Here is a 21,726-nt window from a genome sequence, read left to right as displayed (position 1 = left end):
TAAAATTTAATTTCCTTTCAAACAATTTAACTTGTGGAGAATGTAAAAAAATAATGCGTATAGATAGTGCAGTAATCCCTTAAGCTGGAGGGGTTAGATCTCACACAGCTGAAAAACTTTTTAGTTTTTGGGCGAAAATGCATCAAATCGATGGAGCAACCCCTTATTCGCCTCGTCTTGCTATGTACGATTACTGGCTGTACTTCAATGTGAAGAAAAATATTTGTGCGGTCGTCGCTTTTCATCAAGCCAAAATTGATGATGAGATGCAGAAATACTTTGACTTTATTTAAAAAATTGAGTTACTGGGTGCTTTTATCAAGTAAACATTAGATTTCAAAAATGCATTGACGCTAGAGAGTACTATTTTGAACACATCTTACGTTTGGTAAAAGTTTAGCTTAAAAAAAATTTCCCTCTCTCACTCTCTCTCTCTCTCTCTTTATATATATCTTACAACTTTTAGAGTGACTCGTATATATATATATTATTTAATAATATACATTCTACATAGTACTGATTTATATTTTCAGTCTGCAACCAAACTCCATTTCCGTTCAATGTGTTTCTCAGTCTTGATTATTCAGACTCAAGTATTCTTCTCCTCAGTCCTTTCCGGCAACGTTCGTTGCAAAGATGACGGGTTTCAGCGAGAAGGTAAAATTTTATAATTTATTTTGTGCATTATTTTAATGTTTACATCTTTTAGTTTGGAGTATTGTTAAGTGCATATATCTACGTGAGATATATTTCTAAACTTAAAGTATGCTTATTAATCTGTGGGCGATTCGTAGTTTATTCTCCTAACCTCCATTCTATAGGTCACTCCACGTGAATTTGTAGTACTAACACATTTAGTGGAATATAATTACTTTCTAGTTATTCAATCAGAGAATCCTGAATTTAATTATATTTATTAGTTTTTAAGGAAGAATTTCATTAGGTAAATTGTTGTTAAATAGTGTACCTAGGATTGCCAATTCATGGCTATTGTTTGGAAAAGGCAACTAGGCTATTTATTCCATTTTGGTACACTGTCATTTTTCGAATTACAAATTGTCTTGAACTTTTCTGTAGTGTGTACTAATGTAGAAGAGGAACTTTCGTGATGTGAAAACATTTAATAAGAAAGTAAGGAAGACTTTCAGAAAATAATTTATGCTAGTGACTCCATTTTCGGGTAGGCTGGTCTGCCCATGGGTAGTTAGATTGTGACGCCTACCAATGACTTTTTAACTGCAAAAGTGGCCACCGTTCAATATTCATGAGTAACAAATCCTTGATAATAACAATATAACTTCTGAGGCTGTTTTATATCTTAAAAAGTAATCATTTACTTATGACCAAAGAAATCTAGGCTACGTATATTTATAAAATGTAACAAACAAAATAGAGTAACATTTAGTTAAAGCGTATGACACCTTGTGACAATAATTAACACATGCACATCGCCATATTACTTGCGGCTATTGTTGAAGGGCACTATATAACGTATGAGTCAGTAATATTCTGTAGTAACCTGTTACCAGGATAACATGTTACCAGTAACAGCTTGGCTGATTTGGCGTTCTCGTAAAGTTTTTCTGGTCTGAGGTTCCTCAGTAACAGCTGAGGTGATTATGGTGCAAGTAATGAGGCTAGAAATGGGCCAGTTTACACTAGCCTGGAAATAGACTGAGATGTCCCTAACGTGAGGGAGCGAGCAGGAGGGGCAGGGAACCAAATATCAAGACCAGTATATTTAGCCTATCAAAATAGAAATGGACCGTTCCAGATTTATTTCTGTAAAAAACTAACTAATTCTGTGTTTCCTTGTTCAATCTCAGTTATAAATAATTAAAAGTATTAGTCTACTAGTCTAAATATTGAATTTTAATGAGTTGTAAAATTTTTGTATTATAAACAATAACTGTATTGTAAAGTGAAATTTTAAATAACCATCTTATATAACTAGTCAAAATATTACATTGTTGTGAGTTGGTTAAATTTTTGTATGTAGGATTAGTCTGACTCAGTTAATTTATTAATTTAATTTAGTAACGAAAAAATTAAGTTCTTCAACTGAAAGACCGAGAAGGTAGAGCTGTTAATTCCTACTGCACTCAATTGGATAACTGTTAAATACCTATCAAATCATGTAACGTGTAGAATCTTTTGCTGCGTTCATGGTATCTTTAATATATCCTTATTTTTGCAAGTTTATGTTACAGTGTTAAATGTCTTCTTTTATTGTTTTGTATTAAAGTTAATGTAATAGGGGCTATTAAAAATAATTTTGGATGATTTCAGTTCTGTTTTGGGCTAGTAGTAATAGAAATATTTTAAGAACTATTTTGAATGTAAATGGCAATAAGAGATATGGTTTTTGTAACAGTAATTCTACAATTACATTAAATTTCATCACTTAATTTAAAAAATGACTTCATGAAATTAGTAATTTTATATGATTTTAAAACTGAAACTTAAGTTACAAGAGAGATGTTTATAACATAACCACTGAACCACTTGTGTTGTAGGCTATATTGATAGATGGGCGAGGTCACCTGCTGGGGAGATTGGCTGCTATTGTGGCCAAGACTATCCTACAGGGAGACAAGGTGATTGTTGTCCGCACAGAACAGATCAACATCTCCGGTAACTTCTTTAGGTAAGTCAGAATGAGGTCATTCCAAGCACGTTTAAAAGTCAACTTGTAACCTCTAAGGCTAATGGTTGTATATTATATTGTATGAATTACACCAAGATACTAGGACCAAATTTCTCCCATGTTGTGGACGTAAGTTACTCAGTGGTACTGCTAATTTTCTATTTTACCTTTACATCATACTTTCTGTAATTGTACAAAAATAGGTTCTCTAAAAATCAGTAACACTACGTTTCTAGATCAGCAATCTGATCTCTTCTTCAGATAAATAACTAACCTAATACATAATTACAAACTAGGTTAAAATAAACAAACATACCAAAGCGTTGTGGCACGCCTAAGTCAGGAATCTACTATGTTGTTTGTCAACTTCACTAACTCTAAAAACATGCACTTAACCCATTGCGGATCGTATTGTTTTGGCGAGCGGGCACGAATTAATTTACGGTCAGCAGCCGCACAAACAGCAATGGTGCGCCACATTGTATCGCTCGCTATTGTATACTAGAAAATTCAGCTGTGAAGGTATTCGTTCAGATGGAACATGGGCCTGCTGGGGTATCTGTGATGTAGGAACGATAACATGCGAGCAAGGTTCTGGGGTGGCAGGGATGTCTGAATCATAGTCTAAATAAAGCAGCTCGGGCGAAGCGATCACAACATCCGGGCCATTGTCTAGTCTAAACCCGCCAACATGTACGTCTGCGTCGTTTAGTTCTGTGTCAATAACCTCAAAAGTATTATAATAACAACTGAGGAAAATACCGAACCAGAAGCGCTAAAAAGCAGAGAGTAAACTCATATGAATGATTTTTCAACTTCAACATACAACTGCGATATGTAGGATATTTATAAAACTTTTGAAAACTCTAAACGTAGACCGTTGTTAAACACTCTTAGTTGACAAGTGAAGACGATCGCCCGATCTATCAGACATTAATAGAACTATTTGGAGGGAAACTTAAAAGCAGACCGCTTTTGCGACCTGAGCTCGTCACCGTTAGGCCTGGCCGCTGCGTGACGAGCCCAGCTCGTCAGTGATGTGCAATGGGTTAATAAAATACTATACACAACACTAATCATTAAAACTGAACTACAGAATACAGGTCACAATACGTCTAATGTTTTTTTTATACACAACTGTCTGCCCAGATGATAATATAAGATGATAGACCTTATCTGTGAAACGATAGATACGGAAATGCTCTTATAACTAGTAGTTTATATAATTTATTAGTTTGTACTAAGAATTTGAATTTAGATCAAATTCACAGTATTAATATTAATTGTTATTTTTAGATTTTTATCAATAAATATGCAAATTTTAACTAAAATTCCCTGTTTAATATTTTTTGCATTTAATCTCTTATAGCATATTTATAATAAAAAATTGCTTCGAACTTAAAGAAAAATATATTTTATAGATATCTTGGCATTTTAGGGAAATCGATGGATTTATTAGCGGTGTGCGAAGGGTTAACACTATATCGGGTTCCCTAAACTTAGAGTGCTTATTCCTTTGGTATTAGTAGTGTAGTATTATTAGGCTTGCTCTTTCCCAAAAGGATAAAAAAAGTTAAAAAGAGGGGGGTTCAGGATTAAGTAATAAGTATTATATATAAATGTTTTTGTTATAAACCAGAAACAAATTTTAAGTATTAAAAATATGCATTTACTAGAGTTACATAAATTAAAAAATGTGTATTGTAATTTGTTTTATTTCTAAGTTTTGCTTCATGTAACTTTCACATGACTTGAGATAGTACGATACTGTAATTGTTTAACATATACACAGTTTTGTAGTGAACAAAAAGATTATAACATATACAGTTATTTACAATACAAAAAAGTTTTTTTGATAAAAATGTAAAGTATTTACTACTTTTCTTGGCAGTGCATATCCATATTGGTGTTTTATGAATTCTTTGGGCAAGAGGAGTATCAGATAATGATGAATTGTTGTCACTGTCATTATCAATTTCTTCGCAACCAAACTCACATTCCACCGGTTTATAATCATCCAGATTACCTGACAAATATCATGCACTTCATTTGTCGATATGTCACTTTCATCATCAGACCTAATATTTTCATCATCCAATAGTTCATGTATATCATTTTAACAAGGATTGCCCATTTCATAACATTACAATCAATCATAAACAACTAGCCTACATAAAAACCTAGCAACAAAGAACGTCAAGGCCGTGCAGCGTGTCACCAGCTGCTTAGTCTGTCAGCTGTATACTGTGTGGCCTTCGGGTCGATATCAGCAGACAAGCAATATTACTAATATAAAGTATATAAAATGAATTTGTATTTATGAGTAGAGGATTTGAATGGTGTAAGTTATGTCTTATAACTTAAATTATTTTCGTGTAATAATAGTGGAAATTGACAGACGGTTGTGCCGTCTTTATCAGTTCACAACCGTTATTGATGAACGTCTGTGCCATTGGTCATCAGTCATAGTGTTAATGAAACCTCTATTTTGTGAACAGCTGTCTAGGGAACTGTGTGCATATCACGAACCACATCAAGCAGTTAATTAAAAATATCATTATCATATATTAGAAGTAAACATCCCAAAACTATTGGTGATAAAAAGTTTCATTGGTTTGATTCAATTAAATTGTTTCTGATCACAATTTTGCAGTATATTTGTATCTCCAGCTGATTGTAGTTTTAATTAATATGATTTAAAAACGCAGGGGTCTGGCCAAACTGCTATGCAAAACTTATAATTTATTTTAATGTTTTCTATTAATTTCCTCTTTTTGTTTAGTAAATTGAGCAAAAATTCCAAACAAACATGTTAATTTGAAATGTTTTAGTATGGTTTTACTGTAGTATTTATAAACATCTGAGTTGTTATGTGCTGTACTATAACAACAGCACAGAAAGGAATAATTACGCAACAACCAGATTCAGCCGTAACAACAAACGAACTGAAAGTCATACAAAAAAAGATACACCAAAAACTTACTACTACTCATTACTAAAATGATGGTAAATTCAGAATCAGCTGGTCATATTATGTTAGTGGAGTTAAAAATTAAAATTTTGCTTACAGTATACTTTTTTTAGGTGGCAAAAACTCCCTGTGGGAGATTGTTGCTATTGCTGTTGTTACCTTCTGTTCCAAGTTGGTAACAATGTTTCTTTAGTTGTTTAAATATATTTACAATTTTTGCTGATTATCCTTATAATATCTGGAGTTTTAAATATGTTGAACATGTGTAAAAAAATAGTTCTGTTGACCAGCATGGAATTATAAGAAATACAATCTTTATCAAATTATATTCAAGTTAGCAAACTGGCTTACTAGTTAAGAATTAACAAAAATCAAAAACTCTCTTGCTACATTTTGAACGTCCTTGAGAATTAGAAAAAATGTAACTATTAAAGGGGTTAAGGATTTCTTTTATTTGCCCAAAAAGCAACATTTTTCAAGACCTGCAACTTTTTCAACTGGTATCTTAGTCCGGTCAATTTAGACATTGATCCTTGCAAAAATTCCCAGAAAGCTGAAAATTTGCATAGATGTTAGGGACACCATTGCTATGTAATTGTGAAAAGTCCCCATCGATCCCATGTCTGCAAAATGTTTTATTCAAGGTCAAATTTCACAAAAATAGGTTTTTTGAATTTTTCAACGAAACGGTTAGGTTTATGAAAAAATGTTATAAACAAAAGTTGTAGATCATGCAATTATCTACAAAAATGCTCCTTATAATTCTTTTCATAATACTAACCATTTCTGAGAAAAAACAATTACAAAAATTTCTTACGCTTTATTGTCTATAATATGGTTTCCACGCCACCTATGAGGTAGTGTACCTAGCGCGATTTTTAATGTGGTTTCCACGGTAGGCCTATTCCAAGGTCTATTCCAGTAAAATTTAATGAATGTTTGGTTATTCTTCTTCTATTCAGTCGTTGCACTCTTGTTAGTGTGGTCGTTGTCAATCAGGTACAGCTCGAGTGGCAAGTCCCGTTATACTTGATTGTAAACATATTTTATTCATCATCATCGTCACTAATTATTTCCTCTTCTTACCCTCCATCTTCTCTCTCTCTATTTTCCTCTTCTTCCTCATCTACTTGAGTAGATGTAAATTGTACTAACATAAACACGCGTAAAAAGTGATACATCAGTTGTTTCGTCGTCCATATAAAAACCTTCTTCTGTTGGAGATTGAACATTTGAACACGATTGGCCTTGACAAGTAGTGCACGCTAGTGAACAAAATAATTTTACTTTTTTGCAGCTGCATCTTACGTTACACCCCTTTTTGCAGTTGCAAAGAACAGAATTAAGGAGAGTTTCTGGTGCAGGTGGAAGAAGCGTGTGGGTTGGTTCCAATGCATTATTGACATGCTTCCAACCCCATTGTTCTGGGTCTAGTTGATTACCAAGCCACACCTGAAACTAGTAATATACACGATAACACGGTTGGTGAGCGGAAGCTGCGGTTGGAGGAAGGCAAGCTAATTGCACACGTTTGTTTATTACGTGTTTGTTTTGCAAAAGATAAGTAACGAAATTTGTCTATCGAAGTAATTTTTTGGAGCTCCATATATAGACAGAAGAAAGCGAGTTTCTGTGAAGAGTTGATTTCTTGGAAAGCTTGTGCACAAGTAATAAAATTTTCTTTTCAAACAATAAAAAAATTGCCCCTTCGAAATATTGCTGATGTTTTATCACAGCCAGTCGTAGCATGTAAAAACTGTATAATATTTAACCAATTGATTATCTTCCCGAATAATTGCTGCCGCAGTTGATAGGACCTTCAATTGCTCTTCTTTGCCTTTAGATTTTTTCACTCTAAGCTTGATTGATAATATCATGATAATTAACAAGAAAACATGCAATTTTAATTGTCCTAGTTTCGGAGTAATAATGAATCTATTACTATAATCTTTTAATACCTCCAATTGTCATTTAATTTTTCTGTTATCAACACTTACGTTTTTACAAATATTTTCTAATTCTTCTAACGTAAACTGGCAGTCAAAACTACTTTCAATATATAAAAATATTTCCCCCATGGTGAGATACAATGCTTCATCTTGAGGATGGCCGACTTAGCCTCCAGTGGTCGGCTTTAAAAATGATACAAAGCAATCATTATGGTACTTAGCTTCGCACTAACTAAACCGTGTTCAAACCCGATGCGAGCAACAATAGTTTTTGCCGTGTCATCAGAACGACACTGAGCTGCTTTCATAACTGAGTCGTTACATGAAAGAGTTCTAACGTTACAAATTTTTTCGACAAGATTTCTGTGCTTATTTCTTTTTGTATTCCTCACTCAACTCGTCGCCGCAAAATAAACAAAAATTTTTAAAAGAAAAATATAACTCACTTACATGCTCTAGGACTTTTTGAGAGGTACTAGCTGATTCCTCTTCATGTTGCCGTTTTGCTGCTGCAATTGTACTCTTTCTATTGTATTGTTTGCGACACTGCACATGATTTGTCGCTGAATTAATCAGTAAATTGATTCCCCCCTTGAATACTCGCGTTAAGTAACGTCTTCATGCCGTGATCAACAATAACACATTCACTTGAAGATAAAAGTTTAGTGCAAATAAAACACTATTGCGACATATTTTCAATAAAAAGTGAATACAGCACAAACTTTAGCAGAGAATATTTGAAATAACTACGTGTTTTCACTAGGAGGGAATTTTAAAGACTAACGGTGATTTAGGTGCGACCTCAGAAAAGCAGGTGGACGGAACGGCCACTCGAACAATGGAATGACAGGCAGATGTTCAAGGGGCACATGGTCCCTTAAAATTAAGGACTCCGTTTTTTAATATAATATTCTCAGAATTATCGGTCAATATGAATGTATTAGTCACGCAGACTTATAGTTTTACTTATAGGTATTACATGAACAATGATATCATAGGCAGCTTAGTCGTGCTTGTTATGGATAATACATCTGAAGAAAATTTTGTAATTGTTTTTGATCAAAAATGGTTAGTGTTATGAAAAAAATTATAAGGAGCATTTTTGTAGAAAATTGCATGATCTACAATTTGTGTTGAAAATATTTTTTCATAAAACTAATCGTTTCGCTGAAAAATTCAAAAAACCTATTTTTGCGAAATTTGACCTTGAATAAAAAGTTTTGCAGACATGGGATCGATGGGGACTTTTCACAATTTCATAACAATGGTGTCCCTAACATCTATGCAAATTTTCAGCTTTCTGGGAATTAATGCAAAGTTACCTCTATTTTTTGGCTAAATTGACCGGACTAATCTGTATTTTTCTTCAGGTGCCAATCTTATATAATAGGGTTCAGTAAGCAGAAAAATTAACACTTTAAACACGGCGATGGGACATACCAAAGTTATTGTATGGATCACACATTCTAATTTTCCATAGGCAACTTGGATTAACCCTCCGGCTGGCGCGCATTTGAGCCTTGACTGGCACCCTGTTTTGAAACTTTGTTCAGAGTTTTTAATTTTTTATCCTGTACAATTAATTATTGGAGAAAACACAAAAGTGTTATACATCAAATTACTCTGCAGAATATGTTGTACAATATAAACATAATTATAATTTGACTTACCTGAATAATGGTGGATGTTTGATGGTCAGAACTCAAAACTTTGTTTTTCAAAAAACACTTTCATATTATGCCATTAAAAAAACTCAAAATTAATTTTATTTAAAATTCTAAAATATACAAAATGTTCACTTACTTATGCACAAAAAGAAAATACATAGTTATAAACACTTTTATTTACAAAATTACCGAACAGCTGTTTGGAACACTAACAGTTGCCGAGTCGCGTCACGCGGAAGTTTTCGGTAGCTTTTAGCGGCCAGTAAAAGAACAAATATTCATATATATAAGTTATATATATATATATATAAGTGAATACATTATTAGAAGGCTTGGGATCTTGTGATTAAAGTGATATAACTTTTATGCGATTCGAGCGGTAATTATCGGAACTATGACGTAATTAGTAGACGATGTTTAATGTGTCGTATATTACGACTCTGCCAGTTCACAGCGGGAAAAAATGAGTCGTAATTTACGACGTTGCCAGCCGGAGGGTTAATGCAGCTAATGCTAGTTATAAACCATTTTTATTTTTATGGTAAGACTTAAAAATAGAATGGAGTTTGTCGTAAACAAGTAAGTTAATATTTAGAAATGTGTTCAAATAATGTAAAACATGTTTGTATACAAAAAGCATAGCAGTGTGTTTAATGTGACTTACAATTTCAAAAACAGATACTATATTTTTAACCTTTTATTGCCTTTCATGTTAGTGTCTTACTTTATTTTAATTTTTTAAAGGCATTGCTTCTTGTGGTACTTAACCGTATTGAGGTTCTTACAAGAGATATGTGAACAAATTGCATTAAAATATAAACTTTTTTTCAAGTTGTGTTGTATATTATCTCATTGTTTAGAGCAGTTGACTACTGTTCTGTATTCATGCCTGTGACCACTGTTTGCAGGAGTAAATTGAAGTATTTGGCATTTTTGCGGAAGCGGTGCAATGTGAATCCTGCACGAGGCCCCTTCCACTTCAGAGCCCCCAGTGCTATCCTCTACAGAACTATCAGAGGTGGGTTCCAACAGTCTTGTTAGAAATGTCATTATAATTATGCCTGTCGCAAAGAGAACTTAATTGTAAATTTTAAGGTCCTACATGTTTTTTTTGTGACTATACATGTGTAAAGTATTTCAAACTGCACTGGTTTTTCCTAGGATGTATAATTACATAGTTCTGAATAAGAATATGTAATTATACATATGTAATTATATAATTATAGTTCTGAATAAGAATACTCATTGAAGCAAAACCCAACTTTTAATATTGAAATGACTTCTTTCATCTCAATAACAGGATGTATAACTGTACATTTAAAAGCTTCTCAAAATAGTTTTAAGTTGTGAGTATGTTGGCAACATGGACATATGTAACAGCTTAGTTCCATCTATATTGAGTAATCTTCCAATTTTAATCTGAGCTTCAGTGATGCAAAAAAAGCAATAACCTTACCTACATTATCTGATAAAAAATGAACTGAAGTGATTGCTCTGAGAACTCAGATTATGTAATATATATGTAGCTGTGGACGGTTTATTTAAGTCAATAAATCTTATTGTTTGTGGGTAGGTTGGTACCTTGGAAAATTTTAAAAGCTTAGTTCCATCTCTATTGAGTAAACTGCCAATTTTAATCTGAGCTTTGATGATGCAAAAAAAGCAATAACCTTACCTACATTATCTGATAAAAAATGAACTGAAGTGATTGCTCTGAGAACTCAAATTAGGTAGTGTATATATCTGTAGACGGTTTATTTGACAGTCGATATATATTTTCTTTAGTAAGTTGGCACCGTGGAAAATTTTAACAGCTTAGTTAAATCTATATGTATCAGATTATGTAGCTGTTGATAGTATTTTCAACAGTTGATAATTTTTTTTTATATTGGTACCATGGAAATGTTTACAGCTTAGTTAAATCTATATAGAGTAATCTGTCAATTTTAACCTGAGTTTCAGTGATGTGAAAAAGCAATAACCTTACCTACATTATCTGATAAGAAATGAATTGAAGTAATTGCTCTGAGAACTCAGATTATGTATCTGTTGATGGTATTTCAACAGTTGATAATTTTTGTATATTGTTACCATGGAAATGTTTACAGCTTAGTTAAATCTATATAGAATAATCTGTCAATTTTAACCTGAGTTTCAGTGATGTGAAAAAGCAATAACCTTACCTACATTATCTGATAAGAAATGAATTGAAGTAATTGCTCTGAGAACTCAGATTATGTATCTGTTGATGGTATTTCAACAGTTGATAATTTTTGTATATTGTTACCATGGAAATGTTTACAGCTTAGTTAAATCTATATAGAGTAATCTGTCAATTTTAACCTGAGTTTCAGTGATGTGAAAAAGCAATAACCTTACCTACATTATCTGATAAGAAATGAATTGAAGTAATTGCTCTGAGAACTCAGATTATGTATCTGTTGATGGTATTTCAACAGTTGATAATTTTTGTATATTGGTACCATGGAAATGTTTACAGCTTAGTTAAATCTATATAGAGTAATCTGTCAATTTTAACCTGAGTTTCAGTGATGTGAAAAAGCAATAACCTTACTTACATTATCTGATAAGAAATGAATTGAAGTAATTGCTCTGAGAACTCAGATTATGTATCTGTTGATGGTATTTCAGCAGTTGATAATTTTTTTATATTGGTACCATGGAAATGTTTACAGCTTAGTTAAATCTATATAGAGTAATCTGTCAATTTTAACCTGAGTTTCAGTGATGTGAAAAAGCAATAACCTTACTTACATTATCTGATAAGAAATGAATTGAAGTAATTGCTCTGAGAACTCAGATTATGTATCTGTTGATGGTATTTCAGCAGTTGATAATTTTTTTATATTGGTACCATGGAAATGTTTACAGCTTAGTTAAATCTATATAGAGTAATCTGTCAATTTTAACCTGAGTTTCAGTGATGTGAAAAAGCAATAACCTTACTTACATTATCTGATAAGAAATGAATTGAAGTAATTGCTCTGAGAACTCAGATTATGTATCTGTTGATGGTATTTCAGCAGTTGATAATTTTTTTATATTGGTACCATGGAAATGTTTACAGCTTAGTTAAATCTATATAGAGTAATCTGTCAATTTTAACCTGAGTTTCAGTGATGTGAAAAAGCAATAACCTTACTTACATTATCTGATAAGAAATGAATTGAAGTAATTGCTCTGAGAACTCAGATTATGTATCTGTTGATGGTATTTCAGCAGTTGATAATTTTTTTATATTGGTACCATGGAAATGTTTACAGCTTAGTTAAATCTATATAGAGTAATCTGTCAATTTTAACCTGAGTTTCAGTGATGTGAAAAAGCTATAACCTTACCTACATTATCTGATAAGAAATGAATTGAAGTAATTGCTCTGAGAACTCAGATTATGTATCTGTTGATGGTATTTCAGCAGTTGATAATTTTTGTATATTGTTACCATGGAAATGTTTACAGCTTAGTTAAATCTATATAGAGTAATCTGTCAATTTTAACCTGAGTTTCAGTGATGTGAAAAAGCAATAACCTTACTTACATTATCTGATAAGAAATGAATTGAAGTAATTGCTCTGAGAACTCAGATTATGTATCTGTTGATGGTATTTCAGCAGTTGATAATTTTTTTATATTGGTACCATGGAAATGTTTACAGCTTAGTTAAATCTATATAGAGTAATCTGTCAATTTTAACCTGAGTTTCAGTGATGTGAAAAAGCAATAACCTTACCTACATTATCTGATAAGAAATGAATTGAAGTAATTGCTCTGAGAACTCAGATTATGTATCTGTTGATGGTATTTCAACAGTTGATAATTTTTGTATATTGTTACCATGGAAATGTTTACAGCTTAGTTAAATCTATATAGAGTAATCTGTCAATTTTAACCTGAGTTTCAGTGATGTGAAAAAGCAATAACCTTACCTACATTATCTGATAAGAAATGAATTGAAGTAATTGCTCTGAGAACTCAGATTATGTATCTGTTGATGGTATTTCAACAGTTGATAATTTTTGTATATTGTTACCATGGAAATGTTTACAGCTTAGTTAAATCTATATAGAGTAATCTGTCAATTTTAACCTGAGTTTCAGTGATGTGAAAAAGCAATAACCTTACTTACATTATCTGATAAGAAATGAATTGAAGTAATTGCTCTGAGAACTCAGATTATGTAGCTGTTGATGGTATTTTCAACAGTCGATAATTTTTTTTTGTATATTGGTACCATGGAAATGTTTTTCAGTTTAGTTCCATCTATATTGAGTAATTTGCCAATTTTTATCTGAGCTTCAATGATGCAAGAAAGCAATAATCTTACCTACATTATCTGATAAGAAATGAACTGATTCTATTGTTCTGAAAACTCAGATCATATAATTTTTTTTTTTTTTCATTACAAATCAATAACATGAAGTAATGGATCATGTTAAGTCAAAGGTTATTTAATAATAAACTAGGAGATTTCCTTGAACTAGACTGAGGAATTTGTCAAGGTTGTACATTGCGCTTTTACATTGTTATTTTTATTGCTGTGTTATAAGAGATTACTCATGTTAAAGATATAATTAATAATAGTCAGACACAGTTTTTAGGCGTATACTTTTGATTATTTAAACAACAAATTTTGTAATTGTTTAAAATTTTTTCTGAATAGCGTTTAAAATTATGTCACTGTATATTATAAATATTTTGACAAACCTTAAAAATAAAATTAGTGATAGTCCCTTATTTATATTATAATATCTGATATGCATCTATATATTTATAATCTCCATTTACATAGTTTTAAAATTCAATCCTTATCCAGTTGTGGCTGGATCAGTCTATTTGCAGCACATAACATAGTAGCCATCATTCAGAACTAAGGTTTACCTGGCTGTGAGTGTCGCTGTAGCTGCTATAGTGTATCTTATCTACTTATTAAAGTACTAGTGCATTTGGTGGAGACGAATCAGTAAAGTTTCCATGTTGAAGCTAATAAACTTTAAATTATTAAAGAATTTTATTTAAATCTCGGAAGTCATTTAAAGAGCCGAAGGTCAAGTACTGCCATTTAAATCTGAGTAAAAGTGACGTACATGGTTACACAGCAGCCTGGCACTGTGCGTGGTCCGGTGAACTTGGAGGGTTACCATCTGAGCTGAGCGAGAAATAAGTTTTGGCCACATTTGAGGCTTGCTGATTGCAAAGGGTGAACCAGTGACAGATCTTGGTACGGGTTCTATGTGCAGTGACCCTGCTTACTTTTGTGATATACACACTATTTTTCTGCTGAATTTCCATATACAAGACATTAAATTTAAATAAGATTTCAAGTAAGACTCTAGAATTTTGTGTTTTAGGTATGATTCCACACAAGACAAAGCGCGGCAAGGAAGCACTGAAGAGGTTCAAGGCGTACGAGGGCTGCCCTGCGCCGTACGACCGACGCAAGCGGCTGGTGGTTCCGACGGCCATGCGGGTGATGTGCCTCAAGCCTGGCCGCGCCTACTGCCACCTCGGCCGTCTCAGTCACGAGGTCGGCTGGAAGTACAAGGATGTGGTGCGTGCCCTCGAGACCAAGCGGAAGGTGAAGGCGGTGTTCAGCATTCGCAAACGAAACTCACTCAAGGTAAGTTTCTGTAAAACCTCAATGAACATGCACTCGCACGCACCCGTGGCAAATGGTTGCATTTATTATATGCAGAATTTGGTTTTTTTTTTTTTTTTTTTTTTCAAAAAAGGCTAGGTAGCTAAATAATCCTCAGTCAATTATCCCTCTGAGTGACCTTAAACCAGATTAGTCGCTCACTGGGCACAGGGGCTGGTAGTTCCCTACCAAACTCGGAACTCTGCTCCAATTGTAAACAATTTGCTAACGCACGTGCCGTCATCATTAGTAATTGATAATGTGCACGCTTAGTCGTAATTTCTTTTAAAATTCAATGCTATTTGATATAGTGAACATCTTATTGTAAATGTGTTTTGTTTGATTTTAGAAAGTATAGATATTCTTGTGTAAAAAGCAAAAATTACAGATTTATTAACGATGAGTTCCACGGTGTTGTTTATATGAAACTATGATTTTGTATGATGTTGGGATAACATTTATAAAATAATTTTTAAAGAATATTACTGAAGAATATCAACACGTATATTAAGGAAATATACCAGGCGATATTGAAAAATATAAATATTATGAGGGTGAGAAACAAAGTTACCAGATGTGAGCAAATTGCCACAGTGCGTGCCATCATTGAAATAACTAGGCAAGTGTGTTAATGGGCAAAGCTATTTCTATAGAATGAAGGTAAAAAGTGTTGTCCTCCTGATCAAACAAATCGTTTAATTAGGTTTCACATATCCAGAAGTTAAAAAATATTAAGACAATATTATCATTGATAGTTATTTAATGTTTTATATCACTAATTAATTAAAAGCCAGCCAGCAGGACTGCAGAAAAATACCTTGAAAACTGATTTAGGATTAACCTAAAGTTAAAAGATAAATTTATTATTAAAATATTTCTTGAAACAATTCAGTAATTAGTTATCTTTCTTAATATTTTCTACGATTTAATTTCTGGTATTTCTTGGAAAATTTCTCTTTGTTATCAGCTGTGTTAACTAATAAATTGTTTATATTTTGCTTATGAATGCACTATTTTACATCAAATTTAAGCTAACAAAGTGTAGTACTCAATATTTCCAACATTAGCTTTCTTACTTTTTTTAGTTCAGCTCAGAAAAATGAGAAATAAATAAAATTTGTTTAGAGTGTACATTTTAATTGTTTTTCATTCAAATACTATTTTATACATTTCTAATAAAAGAAAACATAATAGACTTAACAATATAGTAATGCATTTTTGTGGGATGAATTTTTTTGAGGTAAATAATGTGGTTCCAACAGTGTCAGAATTTGTTAATTCTGGAAATTCATTTGGATTAAATAAACATATGAGCATAATTAATGAAACTACATAACTTTCACCCAGAAACTGTTTTTGTTAATTAATCTGTTTATTCGATATTATGAATTATTTTTAAAGTTGTGGTAAACCGGTTAAGTAATTATTATTATTATTTACTTCTAGATAACTAATAATATAATAAGGTTGAGTTTCAATGATGTAAAATAAATCTTACCTACATTATCTGATCATACCAATTATGATAGAAGATAATAACTCTGAGAAACTCACAAATTTTATTTCCAGTGATAAATAATTTATATACCCACCACACAATGTACGATTCTTGATTTCCTTAGAGTACAGAATGGGATGGCTAATTCTAAATTGTCTATTTTGTAAATATACATTTTTTAAGGGTGGTGCAAACAGGATTTTCAGGTCAAGTCAAGTAATCGTCAAAAACAAACAATGCTCCTCAAATATTCCAGTATTAAGATTGATAATGTTTTAATTACAAATTGTATTATTTACAGTACAGAGTACACAATATTCATCTAATTTATCATCCTTTTAATATTTATTACTTAAATTAAGAACAATTTTCCAAGTCTGTTTAGTATTATCATGAGTGGAAATAATTATTGTTAATGGATTATTGATTAGTTCCTCAGATAGTTCATGCTGTGATTGTTTCACAGTCGGTAATGTTGATGTTGTTCTGTTACAGAAACTGACAAAAGAAGCTGGAAAGAAGGTCGCTAAACAGACAAAACACTTTGATAGCATCATCAAGTCTTATGGCTACCACTAAGTCTTGTAATAAACTTTGTTTATTTTATTTTGTAATTCACTTTATTTCATGAGCCTCCACCTCACTAATAGATTTGTTTGTATTATAATTAATTTTTAAAGTACTGATTCAACAAAACAGTTTTAGCTTATCATTTAGTTCGTACATTGTTTAGCGCATTTACTTTGTATTAATCATAATTTAACAGTTTCTATTTGAATTTGTTTGGATGGTAGACCCTGTAATGTGCGTCGGGTTGCTATGTCATGGATTAGGTAATTTTTGATCGAACGATATTTTTTTTGGTAATGTGGTATTTGTGGTTGGGTTTACCAAGATTTTACGGCGGTAGGGGAACTTGTCAAGTGTATGCAAGCAGTGATATCGCCGGTATGTTCAATATTTTGGTTGTTTGTGAGTTTACAATATCTCTTGAGAACTCGCTGTAAGTTTCAGTTTGCATAATAATTTAGTTGTCTTCTGTATCAGATTGACTCATTATGAGGCTGGTATTGCTATATTGAAGTATAATCCCGATTGCTTGGGTGGCTTTGGGTTTTTGGAGGTTGTAGTGTTTTGACCATGTTGATTTGAAGGGGGGGGGTAATTGAGAATAGTTGTGCACAAACAAATTTTATCAACTTCTGAGTATGAAATTCTTTTTTTATCTGAGGGAAATAGTCATGGACCCAGCACTAGTTCTAAATATTTCCATCTTCCTTACTTTATTTATACTTAAAACCTAGGACTTGTGTAAAACTAAATTAGATCTTTGGATTCCTGTTCCCCAATATCCTTTGAACTCAAGAAATAAGCCTCAAGGCATTTACAAGTTAGTATGGCAGTTCAGCCAAATATGCTCTGCTGACTCTTCTGCCTCTCCGCAGAGTCTGCATTCATCAGATGTTTCCGAAGAGTACAGGAACCGTGTCCTGTTAGCATTCCAAGTAATAGACGTATATCCTTGCTTAGATCTAGGACTCTAGTCTCTTCTTTAGTATCATAATTTATTGCCAAGTCGTAATGTCTTTATCCATGTTTATTTAATATGTTAATGTGGTTTGACGTTATATGGACGTGCTGAATATCTCCCTCATAGTACGATCTGACGCACATATAATGCTCATCATGTAGTTATCTTATAATGTTGAATTTTTCAACTAAATATTGATTAGAGAAAGTAAACGAAACACTAAACACATGTTCGTATTGTTTTAAAAATATATTGATCTTAACTGAATCTCTGTTATGTACTAGATGTGTACCCTGGCCTAGGGGTTGCCATGCACACGAAAACAGGTTTGTTAAAGGGTTAGTTTACTTAAGCACAGGTTAGTAATTTATTGATCCGACAGGTTCTTAAAATTATGTAATCGTCTGTCCATTTGTGTGATAACTTGAATGGTTCCAGGGACTTAATACATTTGTCAATAGAATACTCTTAGTCAAGAAAGAACTCTTATTGATTCTGAGGTTTAAAGGTAAAAATATAATTCTAACATTTGTACATGGTCTTTATAGAAGATTATGAACCCAACAGTGTTCAGCCAGACAGTTAAGACCCGATTTGTGGCAGCCATCTGGAGACCTCGTCCAAAAACGACAACGCCCCGGCACACACAGGCCAAATCTCAAAAAGGCAGTTTTTAGCCCAAAAACGCATGGTTCCGCTGCCCCACGCACCTTACTCGCCCTGACCTCGCTCCAATGCAACTTGTTCATTTCCACAACATGAAAAAGGTCAACTTGAAAGGTCAACCGATTTGGAGAATTTATGAGTATAGCATTAAGTGTAATTTTAAGTCTTTCTATTTGTCTGATGGTGATAAATAAAAACCTTCCCATGTCAACATTCACCAGTACTATCATGTGGTCGATGATCAATTTCTTTCATAAGAAAAATTACTAATTGGTTTCATGAAAAACGAGATTGTTTACTTTAACAATGAAATTGGCTATCAGCTCCTAGACTATTCGATATTTTGGATAATACTGGTTTTATTATAGAATGGTACTAAGGTCTACATATGGTGAATTCTGGAAGGTTCTCATCTACTGAATTGCTAATCACCAATACAATGGACGCTAAACTGCAAGAAATTTGTTAACATTATGTGAGTGTCTCAATTAGCTGCAGTTCACCTTCCTCTTAGTGTAGCGCCTGGAATCTGGCTCTGACACAGACAACTCCTGGAATCTGGAGTCATGTATGTATGGGGCAATCAAAAAAAGTCAGAAGCGAAGAAGCCCTAAACAAACTCATTTCTCCATATACAGAATATAATGTAATCTAGGTGAAGAGATATTCTCATTGTCTCATCAGGTACACAATTTAGAGCACTACGATTGATCTCTAAGCACGGTGGAGCACCTGAGTTTTATACACATAATGTAGCTATGGTGGGAATGGTTGATTCAATGCAAATGTTGAGTTCAGCTCTACCTTCCTCTTAGTGCAACGTTCGGGATCTCTTGGTAACCTTTTTTTGGATCTCTGAGACGATCATGACTCCAGATACCAGACGCTCACTAAGAGGAAGGTGAACTGGAGCTACACTCAATATTCACACTGAAACAACCCTTCCCACCATAGCTCCGTTATGTGTATGTATATTAAATAAACAATTTAGTAGTTATGTTAATAAAAATGATTTGATTAAAATATTTTTGGATGTATCTACATATTGGAATTAAGGAGCCAGAAAATTCAAATTTAGAATGATAGTTCACAATTTGTAGTAGAACAAGATTTAGAAGACTTAGATCATTCTGGTGTTTGTTGACAAATATTGGATGTAAGTAATAATATAATCAATAACATGCTCATGAAAATAATGAAGAACAATACAGTTTTTCAGATTAAAGATTAGAATATATGGGACAATTTTGTAACGCAGTGAATCAATCTCTGCTGCTCTAGGGTTTATATTTTGGCTATGGTACTGGTCACAGTCTTAATAATTTAAAGGGAACAAACTGTAGTACTGTAGGTTAATTATAAAATCTTGATTAATGTCTCTCAACCGGCACTCTATCCTGAGTGATAGTAGTCTAATGAGACAAGTGCATTAGAGTAATGTAACAGTCAACTGTTAAGGGGTTATAGCTGTAGGATGTTACCTGGTATAATGAGCTAATACTCTTCTTCCTCTGAGTATCTCAGCCTGTTGGTAATAATTTTGTAATTTATTATATCAAACAATGGAACAGAAAGTTGACACTAACTAGACATATCACTTGTTCTGTATACCAATGCAATTCACCAAATGTGAAAGGAATTGTAACAGTTGAGATTGTATTGTGTGTATAACAACACTAGGTGTGTACTGAACATACTAGCTAGGATAACCATAGCAGACAAAATATATGGTGGTAGGTGATATTCATGTCGTGAGCATATATATTTACAAAACTCAAGGAGGGTCAACATTAATTAACACGAAGGCATGTCTCTTTGTGGGTAAAATTCACAACTCTCAGGAGAGAGTTAATCAGCCTACGTTAACAAAGCCGAGAATGAAATAGTTTACCCAGGTCAATGAATTAACTAATTGGATATCATAGCTTATCCAAACAACAAGGTTAGGTTAGTACACAAAGACCGAGATTTAATTCTCGTACATATCTTGTGTACAGAGTGATTTAATGCTAAATTTTGTTTAAGAGCCCTCTCCATATAAAAAGCGGTATTTAATTGATAAAGTGACCGCAGTCGGTTATGATAAAGCCATTGTACAATGGGCGGAAATCCGACAATCGACCGCAATGTTACACCTCAGTTTAATAGTGCAGTAAGATCGCTCATCGATTTTCAGTCTCAATCATTGAAGTGTCTTTACAGGTAACTGTAAACTTAAAACAAACATTTCTTATATTATTAAACTTTGGGAACTTTCGAAAGAATTATTGATTTGATTTTCAGTTAACCTTTCAATTGCTCATCGACTGATTCCGCGGTATTTCACGTACCTGCGTTTTCCAAATATTTTTCTAGCGTGTTCGAGTAACAGGTACGCTACAATCAGACTCACTGTTGATAATATATAAATTAAGCTTCATGTTACATTTCAAGTCTTAAGTACGGTTCATTTTCAAGGTATCATGCGGACAGGAAGACATAAATGAAATGTTTCTTGTCTCTTGTTTTGTGTGACATTGCTAACACTTAACCAATAAAACGAAACTACGAAAAACACATGTTGTAAATAAAACAACAAATATTATAGCATAGTATATCTATATACAAAATCATTTGTTTGGATAAAATCAATCTCTGATATGGAATAAAATAACTCAAAAAATGCAAGTCATGATACCCTCTTTCCAAAGAGGCCTAAGCCACATTACACCAGAACACGAGCCCATAAGTAAGAATAGGGTGGAATTAAAGCAAAGTAAAATGTCTTCATTGAGGAAAGTATAGGAGTCTCAAGCACTACTAACAATACCCTGCTTGCAGCAAATCTGATCCATACTAACCACTCCATCTGTGATCTAAATCTATGAAAATACCAAGAAAAGAATATATTTAATTCGAAATAGGTACAAAATTTCCATTCAGAAAAAAAACTACTGTTGTTTCTTGAATATCTTATTTATCAGAATCAAACAAAATTATTTTTTTCAATATTAGATTATAGCATGATAACCAGCACTGAAGTTGATTAAAAAGGGTTTTAAGAACACTTCAAAAACTCAACTAACCCTGATCATAAAACTACACTTTTGTCATTAGTCCAGGTATTGTACGACCAACATTATTTGGTAATTAATTTACATG

At 32.8% G+C, this 21,726-nt stretch overlaps 1 protein-coding gene and 1 non-coding gene across 2 annotated transcripts; both read left to right on the top strand.

The window, feature by feature from the left end:
- The first annotated feature begins 522 nt into the window (after positions 1–522).
- Positions 523–16,994, top strand: LOC124360895 (60S ribosomal protein L13a-like). Its single transcript, XM_046814882.1, has 5 exons — positions 523–657; positions 2,517–2,647; positions 10,143–10,252; positions 14,604–14,872; positions 16,884–16,994. The coding sequence occupies exons 1-5, from the start codon at positions 637–639 to the stop codon at positions 16,965–16,967; spliced, it is 615 nt and encodes a 204-aa protein (XP_046670838.1). The 5' UTR covers positions 523–636; the 3' UTR covers positions 16,968–16,994.
- Positions 16,360–16,442, top strand: LOC124361595. Its single transcript, XR_006922348.1, has one exon. It is a non-coding gene; the product is annotated as a small nucleolar RNA SNORD34 (small nucleolar RNA).
- Positions 16,995–21,726: the final 4,732 nt, after the last annotated feature.

This window comes from Homalodisca vitripennis, chromosome 4, assembly GCF_021130785.1.
Source record: "Homalodisca vitripennis isolate AUS2020 chromosome 4, UT_GWSS_2.1, whole genome shotgun sequence".
Classification (NCBI taxonomy): Eukaryota; Metazoa; Arthropoda; class Insecta; order Hemiptera; family Cicadellidae; genus Homalodisca; species Homalodisca vitripennis.
Note: the sequence above shows the minus strand (reverse complement) of the source record. Positions and strands in the feature narration are given on the sequence as shown.

Excerpts from the sequence above, each read along its gene's own strand:
- LOC124360895 (XM_046814882.1), top strand. The coding sequence starts at position 637 with ATGACGGGTTTCAGCGAGAAG. Across the intron at positions 658-2,516 it reads TGACGGGTTTCAGCGAGAAG|GCTATATTGATAGATGGGCG; the intron begins GTAAAATTTTAT and ends CTTGTGTTGTAG. Across the intron at positions 14,873-16,883 it reads GCAAACGAAACTCACTCAAG|AAACTGACAAAAGAAGCTGG; the intron begins GTAAGTTTCTGT and ends GTTCTGTTACAG.